Source organism: Eschscholzia californica, unplaced genomic scaffold, assembly GCF_041429995.1.
Source record: "Eschscholzia californica isolate CP2 unplaced genomic scaffold, dmEscCali1.0.p SCAF_4, whole genome shotgun sequence".
NCBI classification, from domain to species: domain Eukaryota; kingdom Viridiplantae; phylum Streptophyta; class Magnoliopsida; order Ranunculales; family Papaveraceae; genus Eschscholzia; species Eschscholzia californica.
The window spans coordinates 40,760,398-40,780,424 of NW_028238461.1; the positions used below are offsets into that span (position 1 = coordinate 40,760,398).

Here is a 20,027-nt window from a genome sequence, read left to right on the forward strand (position 1 = left end):
GTTACGCTCAGGGCTAGAACTAGAGAAGAAAGTGAAGCGATATGGAGCATAAATTGGGCAGTCGAATAGGAGTACAAACATGTTATTATCGAGAGTGACATCATGAATATTATTAATCACTTACAGGATCTAAGAAAAATAATTCAGTGGTAAACCATATCTACAATCACAAAGATAAAACAGTTGACGAAGAAATTCAGAAGTATTCGATTCTCTCACGTCACTCAGGATAGCAACAAGCAGGCGGATACATTAGCAAACTGAGCTAGAAACAATCACGAAGACAAGATGTGGATCTTGGTTCTAGTTATTATTTCGCAGTTATATTGTAATAATACTCTTAGTTATTAATGACAGAAGGAACCAAAACAGGAAAACTAAGGATTTAAAACATAACGAAAGAATCTAGAGGTTTTTATGATTCTATTTAGGAACCATTTTTTTGAACAACTCTTCAAAACTGTAAAAAGGAGTCGTATACAACCCGTTCTCATGTTATTGATCGATGTCATGATTTCGACTCATGTTCATCAACTACACCCCAATATGTTCGATGAAAAATAACTTAAGAACTGAAAGTAATGAAAAAACTTCGTACACTTCCATAACTGTAACCAGAGTAATTATATGGATGTCTTTCTTGAGTAAATATTGAATCCTACATTTGGTTGATCATAATCAACACCCAAATCACTTTTCAACAAAAAAAAACACCCAAATCACAAGGAGGAAAAAAGAGAAAAGGTTTTGTTGATGGAGATGCTGGTGGTAACATACACAACAACCTCAAATAGGATTCAACTAAAGATCAAGTTGAAGGTTGAAGAATCATGGCAAATCCTGATTACATATATTTATGTATAATAAAGTCATGACCTTTAGGGTCCTCTCATTTGTGATCTTTAGGATCCTTTGTGACCTTTTAGGGTCTTTTATTTAATTTTTGCAATCTTGTACTCCTTTTTTCTTCATGTTGTCTTTACTTTGAAATTCATGTTGTAATTTTCATTAGTAAATCCATGTTGTACTCAAAGGAGTCAAAAACATCAAAAACCATGTAATTTGTTGGATTGAAATCCTTCTATGAATGAAATTCTGGTTTATCTAAAAAACGATGACTTTCTTAAATAGAAAATCACATATTCTTCATATAATATAAAATAAAATATAGAAGTACAACAAAATACAAATCATACAACAAAATATCAAATATTGTGCTAAATAAAAGAATGAAGTGATTTGTTGTTGTTCATTTGCTCCCAATACCCAATAAAACCTCCTAAAACTTCATCATTCTAGCGTTTCGTAGAATTATAACCATTAAATCGTTTTGTAGTAGTATATAAAGGGAGAGAAGATGAAGAAAGTGCATGACAATTAAGAAGAAGATGAACAGTTCTTCGTTTTGTATCGATAGAGAACTCGCTTCTTCTTAAATGATCCATTCTCAATAGTGAGAACAATTTTCCCCGGTTCATTATTCCTAAACGAGTTCCGAACTGGTTCTTCATTATAACTCATTTTCTTTCCTTTCTGAACAATTATGGTGTATGATCCTTCATCAGTTGGTACAAATTCTTCCTTATAGTTTACTTCCCAACCCAACACAGTCAACTCCCAAAGAACTGTACTTCCAACCTATAATATTCATCAAACACAAGTAAGAAGTAAGAAAACACCAAATTCGATAAGAGAAGAGTAGAACTATCGCTACAACAATTAAGAAGTAAATTATTTTTGCGGTCCTAGTTGTTTTTCGGATGTTTTTAAGTAAAAGAAAATTACAAGATAAAATAGTATTCTTAGGAATGAAATCTTATCCTGAAACTGTTGTAGTTTTGTTGTATCGATAGTTTCTTTAACAAGTAAATTGTTACCGCTTTCATTGAGTTTGTTTTAGTGGGTACCTCTGGAATAGGAATTTCGATGGTTTCAGTTGAACTAGACTTGACAGTGAGTTCGGTTACGACAACCTCTTCATCAGAGAATTCTACATCATTATCCCTTTTCATTCCACCATATCGAATTGGGATTTGTTCGGCTGGAATATACCTGCATTAAGCATATATTAGAGTCGAATAATAGAGTTCTTTTCATTTACCGGAAAAAAATTAAGAAGAGTTTCTTACCTTAGAAGTGTTTCTGTGACTTTGGATGGACGAGCAAACACGAATTTGCTTCTTGTTCTTTGAGTTAAGAAAGGAGATAGGACAGCATTGAAAGCGTAGTACCAGAAAGGAACGTTCACGAAAATCTACAAAATAAAAGAACATTTCATGTCGAAATTAACTATATAATCTAATGAATGGAGATGAACTAGACATTAGATTATTGGCTAGCAGACCACACTTCTCCTATGTGGGACTATTATACACTTCTCCTATGTGGGACTATTCTGACAAAAGTCGATAGATTTTCTCGCATAATATAATAAGGTCTTAAACTTGTACAAAAGAATGAAATTATATCAAATAGAAGATAACTAGAGTGAGGAAGTGCTTACATTTCTCGCAACGAATTCGGGGTAATTGTCTTGAAGAAGATTTACAGCTTGTTTCATGGCGATCCGAAGCTCTTTCCTAGATGGACCAGGGGAGTTCTTGAGATCATTTATTTGAAGTAAAGAAGAAACACCACCTTTCTTAAAATCAAGTTTCTTAATCCCCTTCTCCATTAATTGAACTCTCCATCTCAAAAATTGTTCTCTTTTCTCTTCTGTACCAAATGATTTTTGGTAAAGTTGATCGTCTTCGAAGAATCCATACATATTATAACAAATTGGGTGTCCTTCAAAATCTAATCCATCCATGTAAGCTACTGAATTAAGATCTGAACCCAAATCTTCTTCCAAGATTGAATCAATCTTTTTATCTTTCCTCCATTGAAGAGTGTTTTTTAACATCTCAAAAGCTTCATTAACTTTAAAATCTCTAGCTCTTAAAAACTTCAAAAGGATTTCATCTGTTGATTCTGAATCTTTGCTTGGTAAAAGAGGAACACCCCAAATTGAGATATCCTTGTCAACCACATCTAGGGTTTTCTCTTCTTCACTCTGTCTCTCAACATTATCTCTCTCCTCTGTTTTTGTTTCTGCTGAAGATGATTTCTCTGCTTTTTCTTCTATACCTTCTTGTTTCATTATTTTTTCTTCAACCCTTTCTTCTTCTTCTTCTTTTGTTTCTGGGTTTTTCTTTTCATTTTCTTCATCACCTTCCTTTGGTTTCAATTTCTCTTCATTTTCACCTTCTTCTGCTGGTTTTTCATTCTCTTTCTCCTTCTGATCTTCTTCTCTTTCCTTCTTGAAGAGTTTGTTTTGAAGAATAGCTTCTTCAAGCTTTGATTTAAATTCAATTAAAGCTTTCTTTTCATTGTCTTTGAGATCAGAATCAGATTGTTCAACTTGGGTTTCTTCTTTATAAGAAGAACTCTTTTCAATTACAGGTGTAGAAGATACAAGTAGATCTCCATTTTCTTCATCTTTCATCTTTTCCTCTTCTACCACCACTTCCTTTGTTTTCAATTCCTCTTCCATCTTCTTCTCTTCAACATTCCCTTCTGCAACAACAACACCAATTACAACAGGATCAATTTTCTTCTCTTCATCTTTAATGGTGGATTCAGATTTATTAATGGACTTCTCTACAGAATCTCCATTCTTCTCATCAACTTTAATTGTGGGTTCTTGAATTGAAGCTTCAATTTTCATTTCTGCATCTCTAACTGTGGGTTCATCAACCATCTTCTTGGATTCTATGGCGGATTCTTCAATCTTCATCTCTGCATCTTTAATGGTGGATTCCTCAATAACTAGAGGAACGTCAACATTCTTCTCAGATGCTTTAATGGTGGATTCTTCAACAGAAATAACACTTTCACCAGTTTGGGTATCTTCAGATTTAGCTTCAACCGTCATGATTGGTAATTTCCAGATGAAAGAGATACAGAAAGGAGAGAGAAAGAGAGAGAGAGAGAATTTTTGAAGAAGAAATACAAGTAGTCCTGTTTTTGCTCCTGTTTCTTCTCTTTATTTTATTAAGGCCTAACGGTTATATTTTGATGGTTAAGTTTGAAATCTTCAAAAGAGAAAGAGGGAACCAACTACTAGTGATCTGGAAGCCACCACAGACTAACCATTTGATTGGTGTTACTCACGTATTTTAAGATTTTCTATTTCATAAAATTTAAACGAGGTATTTAGCGATACCCCCTCATCTCTAATGTCCAAAGAGATGATGATGATCTCGTCATGTTACAACAAATGAAAAGGGATGCTAAACGAAAACGTACTCGTCATGTTGGTTCTGTTTCGGGTCATTGAAGACGAATGACCAAATGCTGCAAACGTCGTCGATGGATGTGAAATTGGTCCGATACATTGCGGAAAAACTTTATCGGACGAATTGTTTGACCGTATGAATCGAGTTAGAAGCAATGACATCAACACCCCCGGGACGAATTTTGTTTTAAAAAAAAAACTAGCCGTTGGATCACCGTTGGATGTGATCCAACGGTGGGATGAGATCCCCCAACATGACCGTTGGGCGCTCTCCAACGGTCTGTTGGGGATGTTCAGCCGACCCCCAATAAAGGCCGGTTGTGGTTGGACTTGTTCCTCCCGGGGGGAGGGGTCCTTAATTCAAATTAAAGGCCTCAGCCCCCTCCCCATGGACTTGCTCTTACTCCCTTGTACACCATCTTGCCTATGTGGCAGATAAAACTAATGGTGTTTTTAAAAGTTCACACTTGAAAGGAGTGAAAATGAAAAAAATACCCCCTTGTCTTATTCTAATACGGTAGACAAGGGAGTGAGGTGGGAAGTTAACATATCAAGGTTGTTTCAACCAAATAGTGATAATATTATAAAGAGAAATGATTCACGAATCATGGCCGAAAAACAAATTTCATCTTGTTTGAACCTTAAATTGAGAATACTAAACAAGACTAGTACATAATAAGAAACACACAAGATTAATCTGTTCAGAAAATGAGCTAGGAGAGGAGACAACGGTTTTGTCTCCAATGTAAACTTGTTTGATTAACTTATGTAGCATTTATGGAAAGTTAGATGTGATCACTATTTTCAACATGAAATGAATGACCTAAATAAAATCATTAAAATGATTGTATCATTTCCTAGAAACAACAAAATCACAGAAAACTGTAGAAAAATGGCAACCCCCGCCCCCTCAATTCATAAAAATTAACGTTGATGCATCTTTTATTAATGTAGCATCCAATGCGGGAATCAACTCAATTGCTCACAACACTGAATCTAAATTCATCGAAGCGCAAGTTAAAACTTCAAGGGCGAGAAACAGTGAAGAAAGTGAAGCTATGGCAATATTACACGGTCTTGAATGGGCGAAAGAACATAATCTAAAGTCAATCATCATTGAAAGCGACAACATCAATATTATCAATCACCTCAACAATAAGAAGCACTCAGTCCACTGGCAATCGATGATCCATATCCGAAAATCACATGAAATCAGAAGAAATTTCGAGATAGTGCATTTCAATTATACCAATAGAGAGCTCAACTCGCATGCAGATAAGCTAGCCAAATGGGCCAGAAAGAAGAATAGAAGTAAAAAGTGGCTAAATATTCCTTGTATTTTGACTGATAAATATTGTAATAACGTTATTATTAATTAATGAAAGCTAGTTTCAAAAAAAAACTTATGTAGCATGATTAGTTTTATAAAGAAATAATTAGTCACCTTGAGAACATATAAAAACTTGATTTCTATTGGTTCAAACTCAATTATTGATGAGTTAGAGATATCTCAAGAGGACTTAAGATCTCTATTTAACTACCTCCATGTCATTTCAAAGACCCAATTTGAGTTTTGCAGCGGAGAAAAACTTCTACCAAAAAGTTCTAAAAATCATGTGCCACTCAAAGTTCTTAATATTGAGTGATGCATTTTTTTTTGATGCTCTAATTTAAAATATCAATTAAGAAAAAAGTGACCCCCCTACACGTACGGGCCAATATGACCCAGAAAGATGCCTACAAGTCACTGCAATGCCTATCAGAGGGCAATGGGTTCCCAGCCCATCACGCCAAGATGTAAATGGGATGTAAATATTTGTTAAACTATAGAATAGACATAATTATATAGTTCTATTTAAAGACCAAAATATACTAGTATTATAAATAATCATTCACTTCAAACATGCAACAAGAAAGCCAATTCAATTAAGTTAATAACACAAGATGGTAGAACAACTTTATTAATTTCTTTAAAAGTACAATCTCATCAAGAAGTTTGAATCATCACGACGGAGGAGAAGTTGCAGCTAGCTTTGATTTCTTTGATGGTGGATTTCCTCCTGATATCATTACATATGAATAGAAAACTAGCATTCCAGCACTGCCAGACCGAAAAAAGTTAGTTCACAATAAGAAATCAACAAGACAGAGTAAACTAAAATTACAAACTCGAATAAAGCTATTTATACCTTAAGACAGTGTAAAACCCGGCTGGGAAAAGTTTTTTTGTCTGCAAACACAATATGATATTATAGTTAAAGATCAAGCAATAGTTTTCTAATGATTTTAAAACTAATTTGGATATCTTACCAAAGAGTAGGTTTGGAAATGCTTCCATAGAAGTGCTGCAGAAAGTACTGCAAGATGCAAAAAGGTGTATGTTTTTCAGCATGGGAGATAAAGATCAGATATTCTACAACACTATGACTATTAGCTCATCGGTTGGCAAAACTATGTGGGGAACTTTTCACCTTCACTAAGACTTAATCTAGGTTGTGTTTGATAGCCTGCATTCCCGTGGAAATAGGTTCTAAAGAAATAGGCTACTTCCGTTGCTTGGTTGCGATCTTTTTTCATGGAAATGTTGGCTTTTAACTAGTTAGTGTGATCTAAAGTGTGGTTTTTTTAACATCTATAAGCACGTGAAAATTTTGAAAGAAATACCTGTTTGGCCCAATATGAATGGTATACTAGACTTCCCTTGTCTCCAGACCTTTAAGCTGAAGGTGCTTAGGGCAAGCAAAGCACCACCGTAAAGTACTCCTGTGCTTAGAGTCAAAGGATTTCTTGAAAAAAGAAACCCCACAATCCCTCCAACCAAAACAAGCCCACCTGCCACAAGATAAATGTCATCATCTACACATGGAATTTTTATCAATATACCAAGTATTGTATAGTAATATATAAGAGATTTGCTTAAAGAAAGTACAATCGATTCACTATCTGCTGAACATAAAAATTATACTGTTTAAATTTTAACACAACCTAACATGGTAAAATTATTATCTAAAAATTTAGGAAACTAAAACAAAATGAATCAGTAGTTAATTGCCCAATTTACTAGTGATTAATCAACCTCTTAAATTTGGTTCACGTGATGGTGAAACAAGGCGGTCGAACTCCTAGAATAAATACTGAGGAAGATGACTGCTCGCTATTAAGCTGAAATGTGGGCGAGTTTGGTGAACTCAGCTCGAGCTCACCACTTTATTATCTCCCTTATGGTTAAGAATTTTAGGGAGAGAGGAAGAATAAGAAAGTCATGTTATAAAAATGTATTGAATTTCCATTCTGAAGCACCACTCTGTATGACAAACATAAGAAGTACGCGGAATAAGTTTAATTGAATGAGCTAAATTTCTCTACAAAGATGAACGAAGATGGTTCATATTTTTCTAGTATACTAACTCGGAAGCTAAGCAGAAAATGTTTGGTTAATAATTAGTAGGATAGACTATGCCAATCACTTGTATTGGATATTTAAGAAATAAAAATCTCGATCTCTACAGCTATATCAAATCAATACTCAAAATTTTGACAGTACAAAGAAATGGACGCACCAAAGGGAATCCCGAAGCAGAAATCATGGATCTTTGCTGCCTTAATTGGTTGGGTAGAAACTTGTTCGTGCAACTCTTCCTCCTTCCCTAGATTTCCATTTAACGGTTCTTCGCTACTTTGGTTTGACCTCTTTACCCCCTCTGCAGAGAAATTTGATGCACTAGCAGAAGAATTTAATCTGGTATTTGTTTGCAAACTAGTTGATGTGTTATCATTTCGTTGAAGTTGTATAACAACTGGGAACTGGACAACAAATATTTCTTTAGTATAATCTCCTAGTTGGAACAACATAACAGAACACTAAGATCATTGATGGAGGCACTTATATTGGCATTAGATACAATTAAAGGTGTTAGATCTGATGAGTTCGAAAACAGCCAAGAGAAACACGGTCATTTACCACTACTTGTGTTATTTTAGTTACTAAATACGATCTTTTACTTTAAAACAGTACCTTGTTATCTAATAAACACAAGAAATTAACCTAGGATCATACTTATGGTCTAATATGATTATATACAAGTACACACATGACATACATACAAATATCACATTATAGCCAAGAGCGTCTGTTACTGAGCTTTTCTTTTTTCTACTGTTGAATGAGAAGTTTTGGTGGCACATATTACTAACAAGGAGTCTGTTATTGGAGAATAAAAAGGTCCAACCTCGAGGTGAAAAAGCTTGCTTCTTTAGCCCTAAGCTAAAAAAGACTAAAAAATTGGCTCCTCCATTACTCCATATGAATGATCGAAGATATGCAATCAAATAAGTGCTCGCATATCAATATGAGGCCTATGAGCATTGCATATTGGTTGTTATATGTATATTACTTGCTGAGTTGCTTCACATTCACATTATCGAAAGAGCTCTCTAGCTTTCTACATAGTTTATGTTTCCATAATTTACTAGAGATCTTTTTATTAGGCTTATTACAGGATGGCGAACTATAAATAAAATTTCAGCTCTAACTCAATCCAATTATGGATTTTTATTTGAAATTGATAAGCTTAACTATACGATCTTTGTATACCACATAAAATGGGGGTGAAGAGAAACTTACTTTAGAAGATCGAACGGGAAGAGCTACCATGAATGGTTTCCGCAGGTGTTGATTCCAGTCGCGATTAATTGAATAGAAGCAAGAAGCTTGAGAGATTGTTGTGGATGAAGACATTTTGAGAAGACAGAAATATCAAACAGGGAGGTCTGTAAAGTCCCAATGAAATCCGGTTAAGAGGAATTAAATTGGAAAATAGAAGAAGAACAAAACCCTACTAATGTTGATTTTCAAAATATCGTATTTGCTAGGAAATATAGCTAGGATAAGTTCATAACCTTCTACTAATTATAGATTTGCTTAAATAGTTATGATCCTAACATCTTCAGTGTCTGTCGGTGATGGGCATTTAGTATACACTACAAGCTCTTGGGGCGCACTTTGAGCTATACATGTGAATTCAAGTTTCTCAGTTATTTGACATTAGATCCACCGATGATATGAGTTCCAACTAGTAAGATACAATGTTAAAAAGCGATTGAAGCGGACGCATCGAGGCGCGCTTCGCTTCGATGCGTAACCCAACCGAATCGAGTCGCACGCTGTGGCCATCAATTTCTTGCTCTTACACTTGTATCTTTATATCATGGTAAATTGGTAGTAAAACTATGCGTAACCCAACCGAATTGAGACTTTATATCATGGTAAATTGGTAGTAAAACTATGTAATGTTATGTTTTTACACTCTTCCAAATTATTTTTCTATATATATATATATATATATATATATAAAAGTACGTATTGTATGTATCGAGGCATACGCTTCGAGGCACCGCTTCGCTTTTTGAGAGCCCACCGCCTCGAGGCTTAAAACCGTATTTTCGAACATTGGTAAGATATAAGGCGATAAAATTACTACAAAATCTATCTTCTACTTAAAATGCATCTACCACCTCCAAAACTAAAATCTAAAGGCACAATTAATTTTCCCATTTAAATGTTTAAGTACTTCAGCATACAAAAGAAACACCCGATGAGAATGAAAAATAGTTTAGTGTACGAAAATATGGTATTTGTTCAATTTCTTACATACCAAAATAACACATTTCGTAAAATATATACAAGTAAGAGCTTAAAATGAAAAGGAGAATAACTGACTAAATTAACATCACATTAGAACAATCAAAATATGTTTACAATAAAATTCACAATCAAGATAAAAGGTTCTTTGAACTATCTAAAGTATATCTAATACCTCTTGACTACAAACAAATGTGAAAGAGTTTCAGGGGCGGAACCAGGATTTCAGATCCGGGGGAAAATATCTCTCACTTGTTAATAAAATAATTGTAAGCAAGTTCCTAAAAACCTATTTGATTATGAACTATTTTGTAGTTCAGAAAAATAAAATGAAAAAGGTAATTTGATTACGAAGCAGAAATTGACACAAAATTTGTGGGTTTTATGATAATTGTGAAACTGTGATTCTAATGGGTAAGAATTTGTTCTTAAAATAAAAATCCAGAGATGTACTAAATTATGGAGATTATGGTAACCTGATTGACTAGTCGATCTTCGGCTGAAGGAGGACTGCTGTTCAAGAAGGAGCAGGTCGAAGACTTGTAATCCGTCCAAGAAGCAACCTGCTCCTTTTTTTTAATCAATTCGTCTGAAAAGTTTCCTCTTTGCTGTCTTCTCGACCTAAACCCTAAACAGGAATCCTTTAATCTGACTTGAATCTTCGTCTTTCTCTACTTTTCTTTGGTACCTTCTCGCCCAAATAGGAACTAGTTTTCACCCCCGAGGGAAAAAATTCAGTCAGGCTAAAGACACCCAATGAAAAGGCTGTTAGCACCCAACCACTATTAGCACCTACGGAACAAACCAGGCGCCCAATCCCCTCTGACTGTCTCATTGTCATATTCTTTTGGTGGGGACGGGCACAGATGCCTTAGTCAATCAACATTGACTTTGAGGACATAGTTGTTTTTTAGTCCAAACATTTACTTGATTAAAATTTGTCCACTAATCTTCATCTTGTAGTGGCCAAAAATCGTATTAGGCTCACTTTGCCAAAACACCGTCTAGACCCAACCTACTTCGAATAAATATCACTTGGGCCAAGCCCAATCGTCTACTGGTTAGACACTCTCCAACGTGGAATTTTGACCCATTAGACGTCTAAATGGCTCTAAGTCCTTGTGAACTTCCATCTAGACAAACAATGGCCCATTAAAAGCAATAATATTCCAAGCATCCCTTGGTCGCCCTCAATCGAGTGTGCGAGTTACTGAATCAACCTCAACTCCGATAATCTCACCACTATCCATTGACCCCCACGTCGTCTCAAATACCTTTAGGTACGAAGAATCTAAAGTCGAGGCGGCGTAATCGTACGGTCAAGTTACTCTCGGCGACAGATCGACGGCTAAAATGAGTCTCCCTTAGGGTTTGGAGTCACCCTCGACCCCAAGTATTTCAGATCTAACATGCTCCACGAGTCCATCAGTCGCCTATAAAGACAATGAGACTCATACTCGAAAGGCATTGAATATCAGCTAGAACTCTACTGAACAATCTTCTCTTCCCACTTATTATCTTTCGATCAGTACTCTAGACGATGATAACCAACTTCGAACTCCGATACTCTTGAAGTTCTTCTGGAATCTCTAATCCATTTCATTTCTCGATTTGCGAGAATCTTCGATCGAGTCGACCTTTCGACCTGCTCTAGGAGACTAACCTGACAAACTACCTCGCAAAGTCGAAGCTCCGACACTCTACTAGTCGACTAGTCGAGCCACCCTTCGACGAGAGAACATGGTGACACCCTCAGCATTCCATCATTTATTTATTTTTTGGGTTATTTCCCAAATAGCCTCCAACTTTGTGACCAGTTTCCTGCCTAGCCTCCTACTTTGTCAAAAATACCCAGATGGCCCCTTTTTGAGTTACCGTTATAACACCGTTAACCAGTCATCACCTCTCTCTCCTCCATCTCATCACCTCTCTCTGCCACCTCATCTTCTCGCCACCTCATCTTCTTCACCGGCGAAGTTAAGAGCCTTTATATGCTATATTGAACTTATAAGAGTTTTGGGTCATTAGTCATGTGACTCCAAGCTCTAGGGCCTGCCAACCAGACCTTTGATTCTAAGTTTGTATTTGGCATGTTGGCTTTTTAACTGTTGGAAGGCAATAGGAGTGCCATATGACCTTCCTTATATTTAAACTAGGGTATATCCCGTGCCCTAGGGCACTGACACTTGTATCAATCAGATGTTACGAAATTTATTATTATATGTTATTGAAAGCGAGATTTTGATTAATAATTATTTTTTTTGTATTATCTTTTTGTTTCTTTTCTCTTAAATTAATTATAATTTTATTGAGAGAGAGATTTTATGGTTTGTTTGGTTGCAGGATTCCTATCAAAAATGAGATTTGCTAGGAATCATGAATCCTTGGTGTGTTTGGCTACCAAGAATCCTAGAACTCTTGAATCCTAAGGATTCCTAATCCCAAAATTTATATTGCACCAAAATCCAACCCTACCCTTCTGGGATTTGCTAGGATTTTAGATTAATTTATCCAAGTTTCAAACTTAAAATTAACAAAAAATATTTTCTTCAACAAAATAATTATTTTAAAAATATTGTTTTTTTTCAAAAATCATATTTTTTTCCCGAAAATCATATTTTTTTCTTAGAAATTATTGTTTTCCCCGAAAATTATTTTTTTCTTCAAAATATTATATTTTTCAAAAAAAAAAATTTCCTAAAAATTAGTTTTTCCCCGAAAGTCATTTTTTCCCGAAAAATCATTTTTTTCTCGAAAATCATTTTTTCTTCAAAAAAATATTTTTCTCCAAAACCCGTTTTTTCCTAAAATCTGATATTTCCTCGAATGAAACGATATTTGAAAAAACGAGTTTCGAGAAAAAAGTTTATTCAAATTTTTTTTTCTAAAGAAACGTTTAAAGATACTCAAATAATAATAAATCATAGAATTCTTATTAGTTGCCAAACAAACCAAAAAATATTACTTGGATTCATGAATCCGTGGAATAATGAATTCCAAGAATTCATGATTCCGTCATCCAAACACACCATTAATTTCTTTTTTTAACCCTTGAAATTTATTTTGTTTCTTTTTTTCTTAAATTAGTTATTTTATTTCTAAGAAGGAAACTTTATTGTTTTTTAAATAGGTAACTTTATTTCTAAGAAGGACTATCTTTTAAATTTCGACTTTGACCCGATGCCCGAAAATTTCATTGGGACGACTACGTGGGTTCTTGTCTTCCGTCTCTCCTGAAACCCCTAATGAAACTGATTTTTTGGCGCTTATAATTTTTGTCAAGCATTGATCTAGGTATCCTTGAGTTGCTGAAGTTTTTCAAAACTTGAGTAATTCAAGGATTCCTAGAACAATGTCTAAGACATAGCAAAAACGAGAAATAATCTTGATGATTTAATTTACATTGGCAGGATCGTAGAATAACTTGAATTCCTCAAGTTTAAAAGGTAAGATTTTGATTTTTCATTATTATAATTATGGGTTTGGTTTGATTATTGGTCACATCGCCTTCTATGGTCACTATGTGTCAAAGTTTGGGTTCGTTCAATTTTTGGGGGATTGAGTTGATTATTTGAATTGTTAAAGAATCCGGTAATAGTAACTTCATTAATGAGTTGATTGTTTGAATAATTTCTTACTTACTTCTTTTCTGTTGGTTTATTAGCTTATAGATTGGCAATTTTGTTACCTGGGTTATTTCTTTTCTTCACATGATGCTGGGTTATTTCATTTCTTCACGTGATGCTTTATTCTAGAAATATTTGTTGATTCCTTGTTGGAAGGAGTCTACTGGATTTAATTTCATGGATGAAATGTTAGTGATTTTGATGCATATGTGGCCTTACAAAGAAAGGGAAATGAAATGTTAGTGATTTTGATGCATATGTGGCCTTACAAAGAAAGGGAAACAAGACCGCATCTGTGATTTCAACAAAAAAAAAAAAAAGACCATCGCATTTGTGATTGGTTCTGTAACAAGCCCGAGGCATGTTGTTTGGGTGTCTTGGTGATACTAGGAGTGGGAAAAGGCCCACGAGCCCAATGAATCCAAGGAGTTTGATGAGGGAGATGTGCATATACATCTGGACCACCATTCCTGATCGGTCAGTCACATACATAAGGCTGCATCTGGCCTCCCCGTCGAAGCCCATGAGATGTGTATTATCCGTCTGGCTCTAGTAGGCCGATCATAGACATAAGGCTTTGGCTGGCATCTTGTCCAATCTAGAAAGATAGAAACGCCCAATTTATGTTATGTTAGGCCGAGTTAAGCCAATAGGCTATGACCGAACACAAAATGGATGCATTTGGGTTATTAGCTACTATGCCAAGTATCAGTATATTAAAAGAAATTACAAAGTAACCCCACCCTAATGCTTATATAAATAAGAATCACATAGTATCAGAATTTGAATAAGTATCACAGTAGTATAAGTATATTAAAATAAATTACAAAGTAAACCCCCACATTCGTATATAAATAAGAATCACAGTAGTATCAGAATTTGAATAAGAATAACAGTAGTATCAGTATATTAAAATAAATTACAAAGTAAACCCACCCTAATTCTTATATGACTTCTTAATTTCCCAAATCATGAAAATTCCAAATTACTAAGTAAACCCCTACATTCTTATATGAATAAGAATCACAGTAATATCAGAATTTGAATAAGAATAACAGTAGTATCAGTATATTAAAATAAATTACAAAGTAAACCCACCCTAATTCTTATATGACTTCTTAATTTCCCAAATCATGAAAGGTAAAACCACCCTAATTCTTCCAAATTACTAAGTAAACCCCATGAATTCCTACCAAGAAATTAAAAGAACATACCTGAAACAGTAAGAAAAATCCAAGATAACTTCTGATATTTGGAGAAGGTCATGAATCTAGTACTTTAATCTTGCACTCCAATTTCGTATTAATATTGCGGCTTAGTTTTTCATTATATGTGATTGATGAGAAATAAGAATCTCCCAATTTTTTTCTCAAATCATTTTTAACACCAATAGCCTTTTCAATACAGTTTTTACACAAACAGTCACGTTGGGATCTTCCTATTAAGGGCGACAATGATTGTCACAACTGGTATCATGTGCGCTCTATTGAGTTTTTGAATTTTGATTTGGAAATTTGACCCATTGGGAACAGTATCAGTATATTAAAAGAAATTACAAAGTAAACTCCACATTCGTATATGAATAAGAATCACAGTAGTATCAGAATTTAAATAAGAATCACAGATACTCCCATATTAGTATATGAATAAGAATCACAGTAGTATCAGAATTTGAATAAGAATCACAGTAGTATCTTAGGGTGGGTTTACTTTAACATAAAAGTAAACCACCCTAATTCTTCCAAATTACTAAGTAAACCCCATGAAGTCCTACCAAGAAATTAAACGAACATACCTGAAACAGTAAGAAAAATCTAAGAAAACTTCAGATATTTGGAGAAGGTCATGAATCTAGTACTTTAATCTTGCACTCCAATTTCGTGTTAATATTGCGGCCTCGTTTTTCGTTATATGTGATTGATGAGAAATAAGAATCTCCTGAAAAGTTTTTTCTACTTGAAAATAGTATTTTTTGTTTTCTCTAAATAATGTTTTCTCTAAATAATGTTTTCTCTAAACACATTTCAATAAGAAATCGAAAACCATGTAGAAACTATGTCTGAATATCCTTTGCCATCTTCAATATAATCTAATGCTCCTTAAGTGAAATCTCCACAAGTTACTTGGTGTAATTTCACAAAGGCTTGTCATATCTTGGGAAGCAATTGCCATATAACCTTCAAGTAATCTCGTTCGAGAGGGGGCAAATAATGCTTTAAGGAAAGTGTACCTACTACAAGTTTCAAGCCTCTATTCTCCATCCCTCTTCTATCCGTCTTATTTGTGTACTCGAAGTCAATTTTTCTAACAATCTTAAAGCATTATTTTTTGGAGATTGAGACTTGAATAGATATGCATGGGCATCAAAGTTCAGACAAGAATGACTCACTCGGATCAACACTTTTGATTAATGGTGATTTCAAAAGTTGAGTTTGAAAAGAATTTTTTTTTAGCCTGACCGATCCCAACATTTAGGATGAACGACAACACCTTGAGAGTGAAGGGATGGGCTTTGTGATAATATAATGGTGGTTTGATTGGTTTGAATGGAGTTAGGTAGATCTTATATTGGTTAAAGAATGGGAACACAAGACACTGTATTCGCCAATACCTTTGTCCTGCGATGATAGTGTCCACTTCACTGTTCTTTGTGTCCATTCCCACAAGGGGAATTGAAGTGTCTGCTAAGGAATCAAACAAAGATTAAAAAGAAAATGAAATTGAAGTAATTGGATAGGTGTAAAATGCCAACGACTGGAACACCTTAGTGAGTCAATTGTTTGTGTTGGAATCATATGTTCATTCATTTAAGGATTTTTGAGTTTAAGGTCCAAAAATAGGGGGGGTAATTAATCATATATCCACTCCTAAATCAATAAATAAAATAAAACCAAAATAAATCGAAAATGTAAAATAAGTCCAAAAATTCACTATTTGGTGGGCCCCATGCATCAATCCCTTTAATTTTCTCTCATTTTTGTCCTTTCATAGATATTTTTTAACCATTGGTAAACCAAAGGTTTGTGATGGTTGAGTTAATACAATTGTTCTTTCCATAAATTTTATGAAAGAATATTTATGGTGGATATTTAATGTTAATCTTTATTTCTAAAACTTATATTTTTCTAAAGTAACCTACCAAATCAATGGATATTTACCTAAAATTAGTTTCTCTCTCCCAAAAATGAGTTTCTCTTTCTGTAATTATATGTTCTTTGAGTTCAAGAAAATATATTATTTCCAAAACTGATATTTGTCTAAATTAACCTACCAATTCAATGGATATTTACCTAAAACGAGATGCTCTATTCCAAAAACGATTTTCTCTCTCTGTAACTCTATGTTCTTTGAACTTCAAGAAAGTATGAATTTGTGATTTGCTTTTTATTTCTACCTCGATCCAATTAGACATCTACAAATTCGTTTGTGAGGTTAAAAAACAAACTATTTTGCTAGCATCTTACTGATTCTTCTAGCATATTTTACATTCTAATAGCATCTGATAATTGAATTTGATAAAGTAGTTTAAAAAGCAAATACTATTTCGTTAACATCTTATTGATTCTAATAGCAATTTTTACATTCTATTAGCATCTGTTGAATGAATATGAATACAGTAGTTTAAAAAGCAAGAATGCTAGCATCTTATGAATTTGTTACAGTAGGTTAACAAATACTTTTTCTAAAGTAACCTACCAAATCAATGGATATTTACCTAAAATTAGTTTCTCTCTCCCAAAAATGAATTTCTCTTTCTGTAACTATATGTTCTTTGAGTTCAAGAAAATATATTATTTTCAAAACTGATATTTGTCTAAATTAACTTACCAATTCAATGGATATTTACCTAAAACGAGATGCTCTCTCCCAAAAACGATTTTCTCTCTCTGTAACTCTATGTTCTTTGAATTTCAAGAAAGTATGAATTTGTGATTTGCTTTTTATTTCTACCTCGATCCAATTAGACATCTACAAATTCATTTGTGAGGTTAAAAAGCAAATTATTTTGCTAGCATCTTACTGATTCTACTAGCATATTTTACATTCTACTAGCATCTGCTGAATGAATTTGATAAAGTAGTTTAAAAAGCAAATACTATTTCGCTAACATCTTATTGATTCTAATAGCAATTTTTACATTCTATTAGCATCTGTTGAATGAATATGAATACAGTAGTTTAAAAAGCAAGAATATTTTGCTAGTATACTATGAATTTGTTACAGTAGGTTAACAAATACTTTTTAGTAATTAAAATATATTATGTGAAATTGTTTTTGTTACATTTTCAGTATTTTACTAGCATTTTCTTGATTTTGTTACCATCTGATATGAATTTGTTACAATAGGTCGATTCTAATAAAATTCTATGCTGGTAGAATATTATCGAGTCCAACAACATTTTTAACATTTTATTTTAACGTTTGTTTTTTCTTACTCTTCACTACTGTAGATGATGAATGAAACCAGCAATCGATTCTCTCTCTCTCCCACTCGATGCTTTTGCCTTTTTCACTCGGTTTAATTTGGCGTCGATGATGAATGAAATCAAAACCTAGTTCGTATATTAGAAAAAGACGATGCTCTCTCTCTCTCTCTCTCTCTCTCTTCGGTTTGATTTTGATCAACTCTAATATAAATATAAAACAAAGTATTCTGCTAAACGAAAAAGACAACTATTTTTCCGGAAGGAAAGTTTATTTTTAAGGAAATCATTTAATGAATCTCTAAATATTATGGTATATTTTATTTTAGGTTATTTTTTTAACTTAGGATAGGTTAGGTAGTAAAAGAGAATGAGAGGATAGACATGTAATTTACTTTGAGTGGATTTATTTTCTATTTCAGATGATCTTTGGTCTCTAGACTCATTGATCATGCGATTTTGGACTTAAAACACATCCCCCGTTCATTTAATTTCAAAGGGATCACGAAGGTTTGCATCAAGAACTTTCATCGATTCAACAATAAAAGGTATGTTTCTAATATTTACATAAGTTTTGAGGAGTTATCATGATCCATTCTTGTTTACTTCTATCATGTCTTTATCGCATGCCAAGAATTCTTGATAGTATAGGTCACATTAAAACCAGTATTTAGTTTATGCATGATATGTTTTTTTTTTTTAATAAAATTTCATAATAACTGCCCAAGGGCTAATGTGAATAACAATTGAACTTAAAGGTTTGGTGGTACTGGTGGTGGATTTTGTGGTTATGGTGGTGGGGGTGATTTTGTAGTAATGGTGGTGGGGGGTTTGTGGTGGTAATTTTGTGGTGAAGGAGTGGTCTGTGTCAGTTTGTGGTGGCGATGGTGAGACGTAAAAGATCTTTCTACAACACAAGGAGATAGGAATAGAAGACGGATTCGTGCAAAGAAAGGGGATTGGAAACATCTTGATTCGTTTTATTAGTTTTAATGTAATAATTTTGTCGACCTTTAGGGTCTTTTAATTCTCGATCTTTAGGATCTTTTGTCGGCCTTTAGGGTCTTTTCTTTGAGTCAGTGTCGAGTTAATTTTTGTCCTTTTATGAGGCACTTTACATTCGAAAGTTATATGAACTTTTCTTATGTAACTCTCATGAAGTTGAGGAGAGAAATAACAATTATCTACCATGTAACTTCGTGATGTTTATCACTTATGAATGAAAGTATGGTTTACTCAAAAAAAAAAAAAGTTTCCTTTTAATTGGGTATTTTAATCTCACCTGTTGATTAAATCAACGTGTGGGATTATAACCTATAACTGGAACCTATATCATCAAACCCGTAGGCGGAGCGTCTAAAGAACCTGTTAAAAATGTGGTTAGCCTCTGGTGGTGGAGATTGGCCAAGGTCAATCTCTTTTGACTACAAACATCTGTTGGCACCCGTTGAAATTGTTATATACGGATCGACACCTCTGAAACTTCAAACAAAGGTTCAAACTCGAACCAATCTGACAAGTTTCGGACTGACTAGTCCCGATCCTTGCTTTGGGGTTTAGACTAGTCTGAGACCAGTCCGTGATTAGAGTTCCCGGAAGTATTTTTAATGGTGATTTTAGATCAAGGTTCTTTCTCTCTCTAACGCTTCATCATAAGTCAAGGTTGGGTTAAAATCGAAGTTCTTTCCATAATAGTTTTACTCACTTTCTCTCTCTAAAATAAGGTTTTTTTAATCTCTCCAACTCCTCATTGTTGATTGATGATGATGAATTTAGAAATAAGATTTTTTTTATTTGACATTTTTTGAGTAGCTTGTCAGATTGTTTTGCTTTCACCAATAGAATATAAATATTGTGTAGGGTCCGAAATGCTCGGTATAACTCATAAGGGTAGTTTTCTCACTTTTGATCCAAAACTGCATAATTTTGATCAGCTTGGTTGTGGTGGATATGTTTATCATATCTACTCAAAGCGTCCCTTGATCAGTTTCGAAATAAGTTTGTCTTAAAGAAGCTTGGCAGCAGAGATAGAGAGGATGAGGACGATGAAGATTGAGGAA

At 34.0% G+C, this 20,027-nt stretch overlaps 2 protein-coding genes across 3 annotated transcripts; both read right to left on the minus strand.

The window, feature by feature from the left end:
* Nucleotides 1-1,099: 1,099 nt before the first annotated feature.
* Nucleotides 1,100-4,106, minus strand: LOC147544696 (Sec14p-like phosphatidylinositol transfer family protein). Its single transcript, XM_086637560.1, has 4 exons — nucleotides 2,504-4,106; nucleotides 2,130-2,254; nucleotides 1,908-2,052; nucleotides 1,100-1,638 (listed from the first exon to the last, which is right to left on the minus strand). Exons 1-4 carry the CDS (start codon nucleotides 3,911-3,913, stop codon nucleotides 1,378-1,380), a joined length of 1,941 nt encoding a protein of 646 aa, XP_086493686.1. The 5' UTR covers nucleotides 3,914-4,106; the 3' UTR covers nucleotides 1,100-1,377.
* Nucleotides 4,107-6,130: 2,024 nt separating this feature from the next.
* Nucleotides 6,131-10,754, minus strand: LOC147544697 (Transmembrane proteins 14C). Of its 2 annotated transcripts, XM_086636107.1 has the most exons (8): nucleotides 10,701-10,754; nucleotides 10,394-10,624; nucleotides 8,901-9,046; nucleotides 7,837-8,080; nucleotides 6,941-7,108; nucleotides 6,587-6,633; nucleotides 6,466-6,506; nucleotides 6,131-6,377 (listed from the first exon to the last, which is right to left on the minus strand). In XM_086636107.1, exons 3-8 carry the CDS (start codon nucleotides 9,012-9,014, stop codon nucleotides 6,281-6,283), a joined length of 711 nt encoding a protein of 236 aa, XP_086492233.1. In that variant the 5' UTR covers nucleotides 9,015-9,046; nucleotides 10,394-10,624; nucleotides 10,701-10,754; the 3' UTR covers nucleotides 6,131-6,280. The 2 variants fall into 2 exon arrangements, with proteins under 2 accessions (XP_086492233.1, XP_086492234.1); XM_086636108.1 differs by lacking the exon at nucleotides 10,701-10,754 and having other exon boundaries at nucleotides 10,403-10,624.
* Between the last annotated feature and the right edge of the window lie 9,273 nt (nucleotides 10,755-20,027).

Excerpts from the sequence above, each read along its gene's own strand:
- LOC147544697 (XM_086636107.1), bottom strand. The coding sequence starts at position 9,014 with ATGTCTTCATCCACAACAATCTCTCAAGCTTCTTGCTTCTATTCAATT. Across the intron at positions 7,109-7,836 it reads CTGCTTCGGGATTCCCTTTG|GTGGGCTTGTTTTGGTTGGA; the intron begins GTGCGTCCATTT and ends ATCTTGTGGCAG. Across the intron at positions 6,634-6,940 it reads ATTCATATTGGGCCAAACAG|TACTTTCTGCAGCACTTCTA; the intron begins GTATTTCTTTCA and ends TGCATCTTGCAG.
- LOC147544696 (XM_086637560.1), bottom strand. The coding sequence starts at position 3,913 with ATGACGGTTGAAGCTAAATCTGAAGATACCCAAACTGGTGAAAGTGTT. Across the intron at positions 2,255-2,503 it reads CCGAATTCGTTGCGAGAAAT|ATTTTCGTGAACGTTCCTTT; the intron begins GTAAGCACTTCC and ends TTTATTTTGTAG. Across the intron at positions 1,639-1,907 it reads TCGAAATTCCTATTCCAGAG|GTTGGAAGTACAGTTCTTTG; the intron begins GTACCCACTAAA and ends TGAATATTATAG.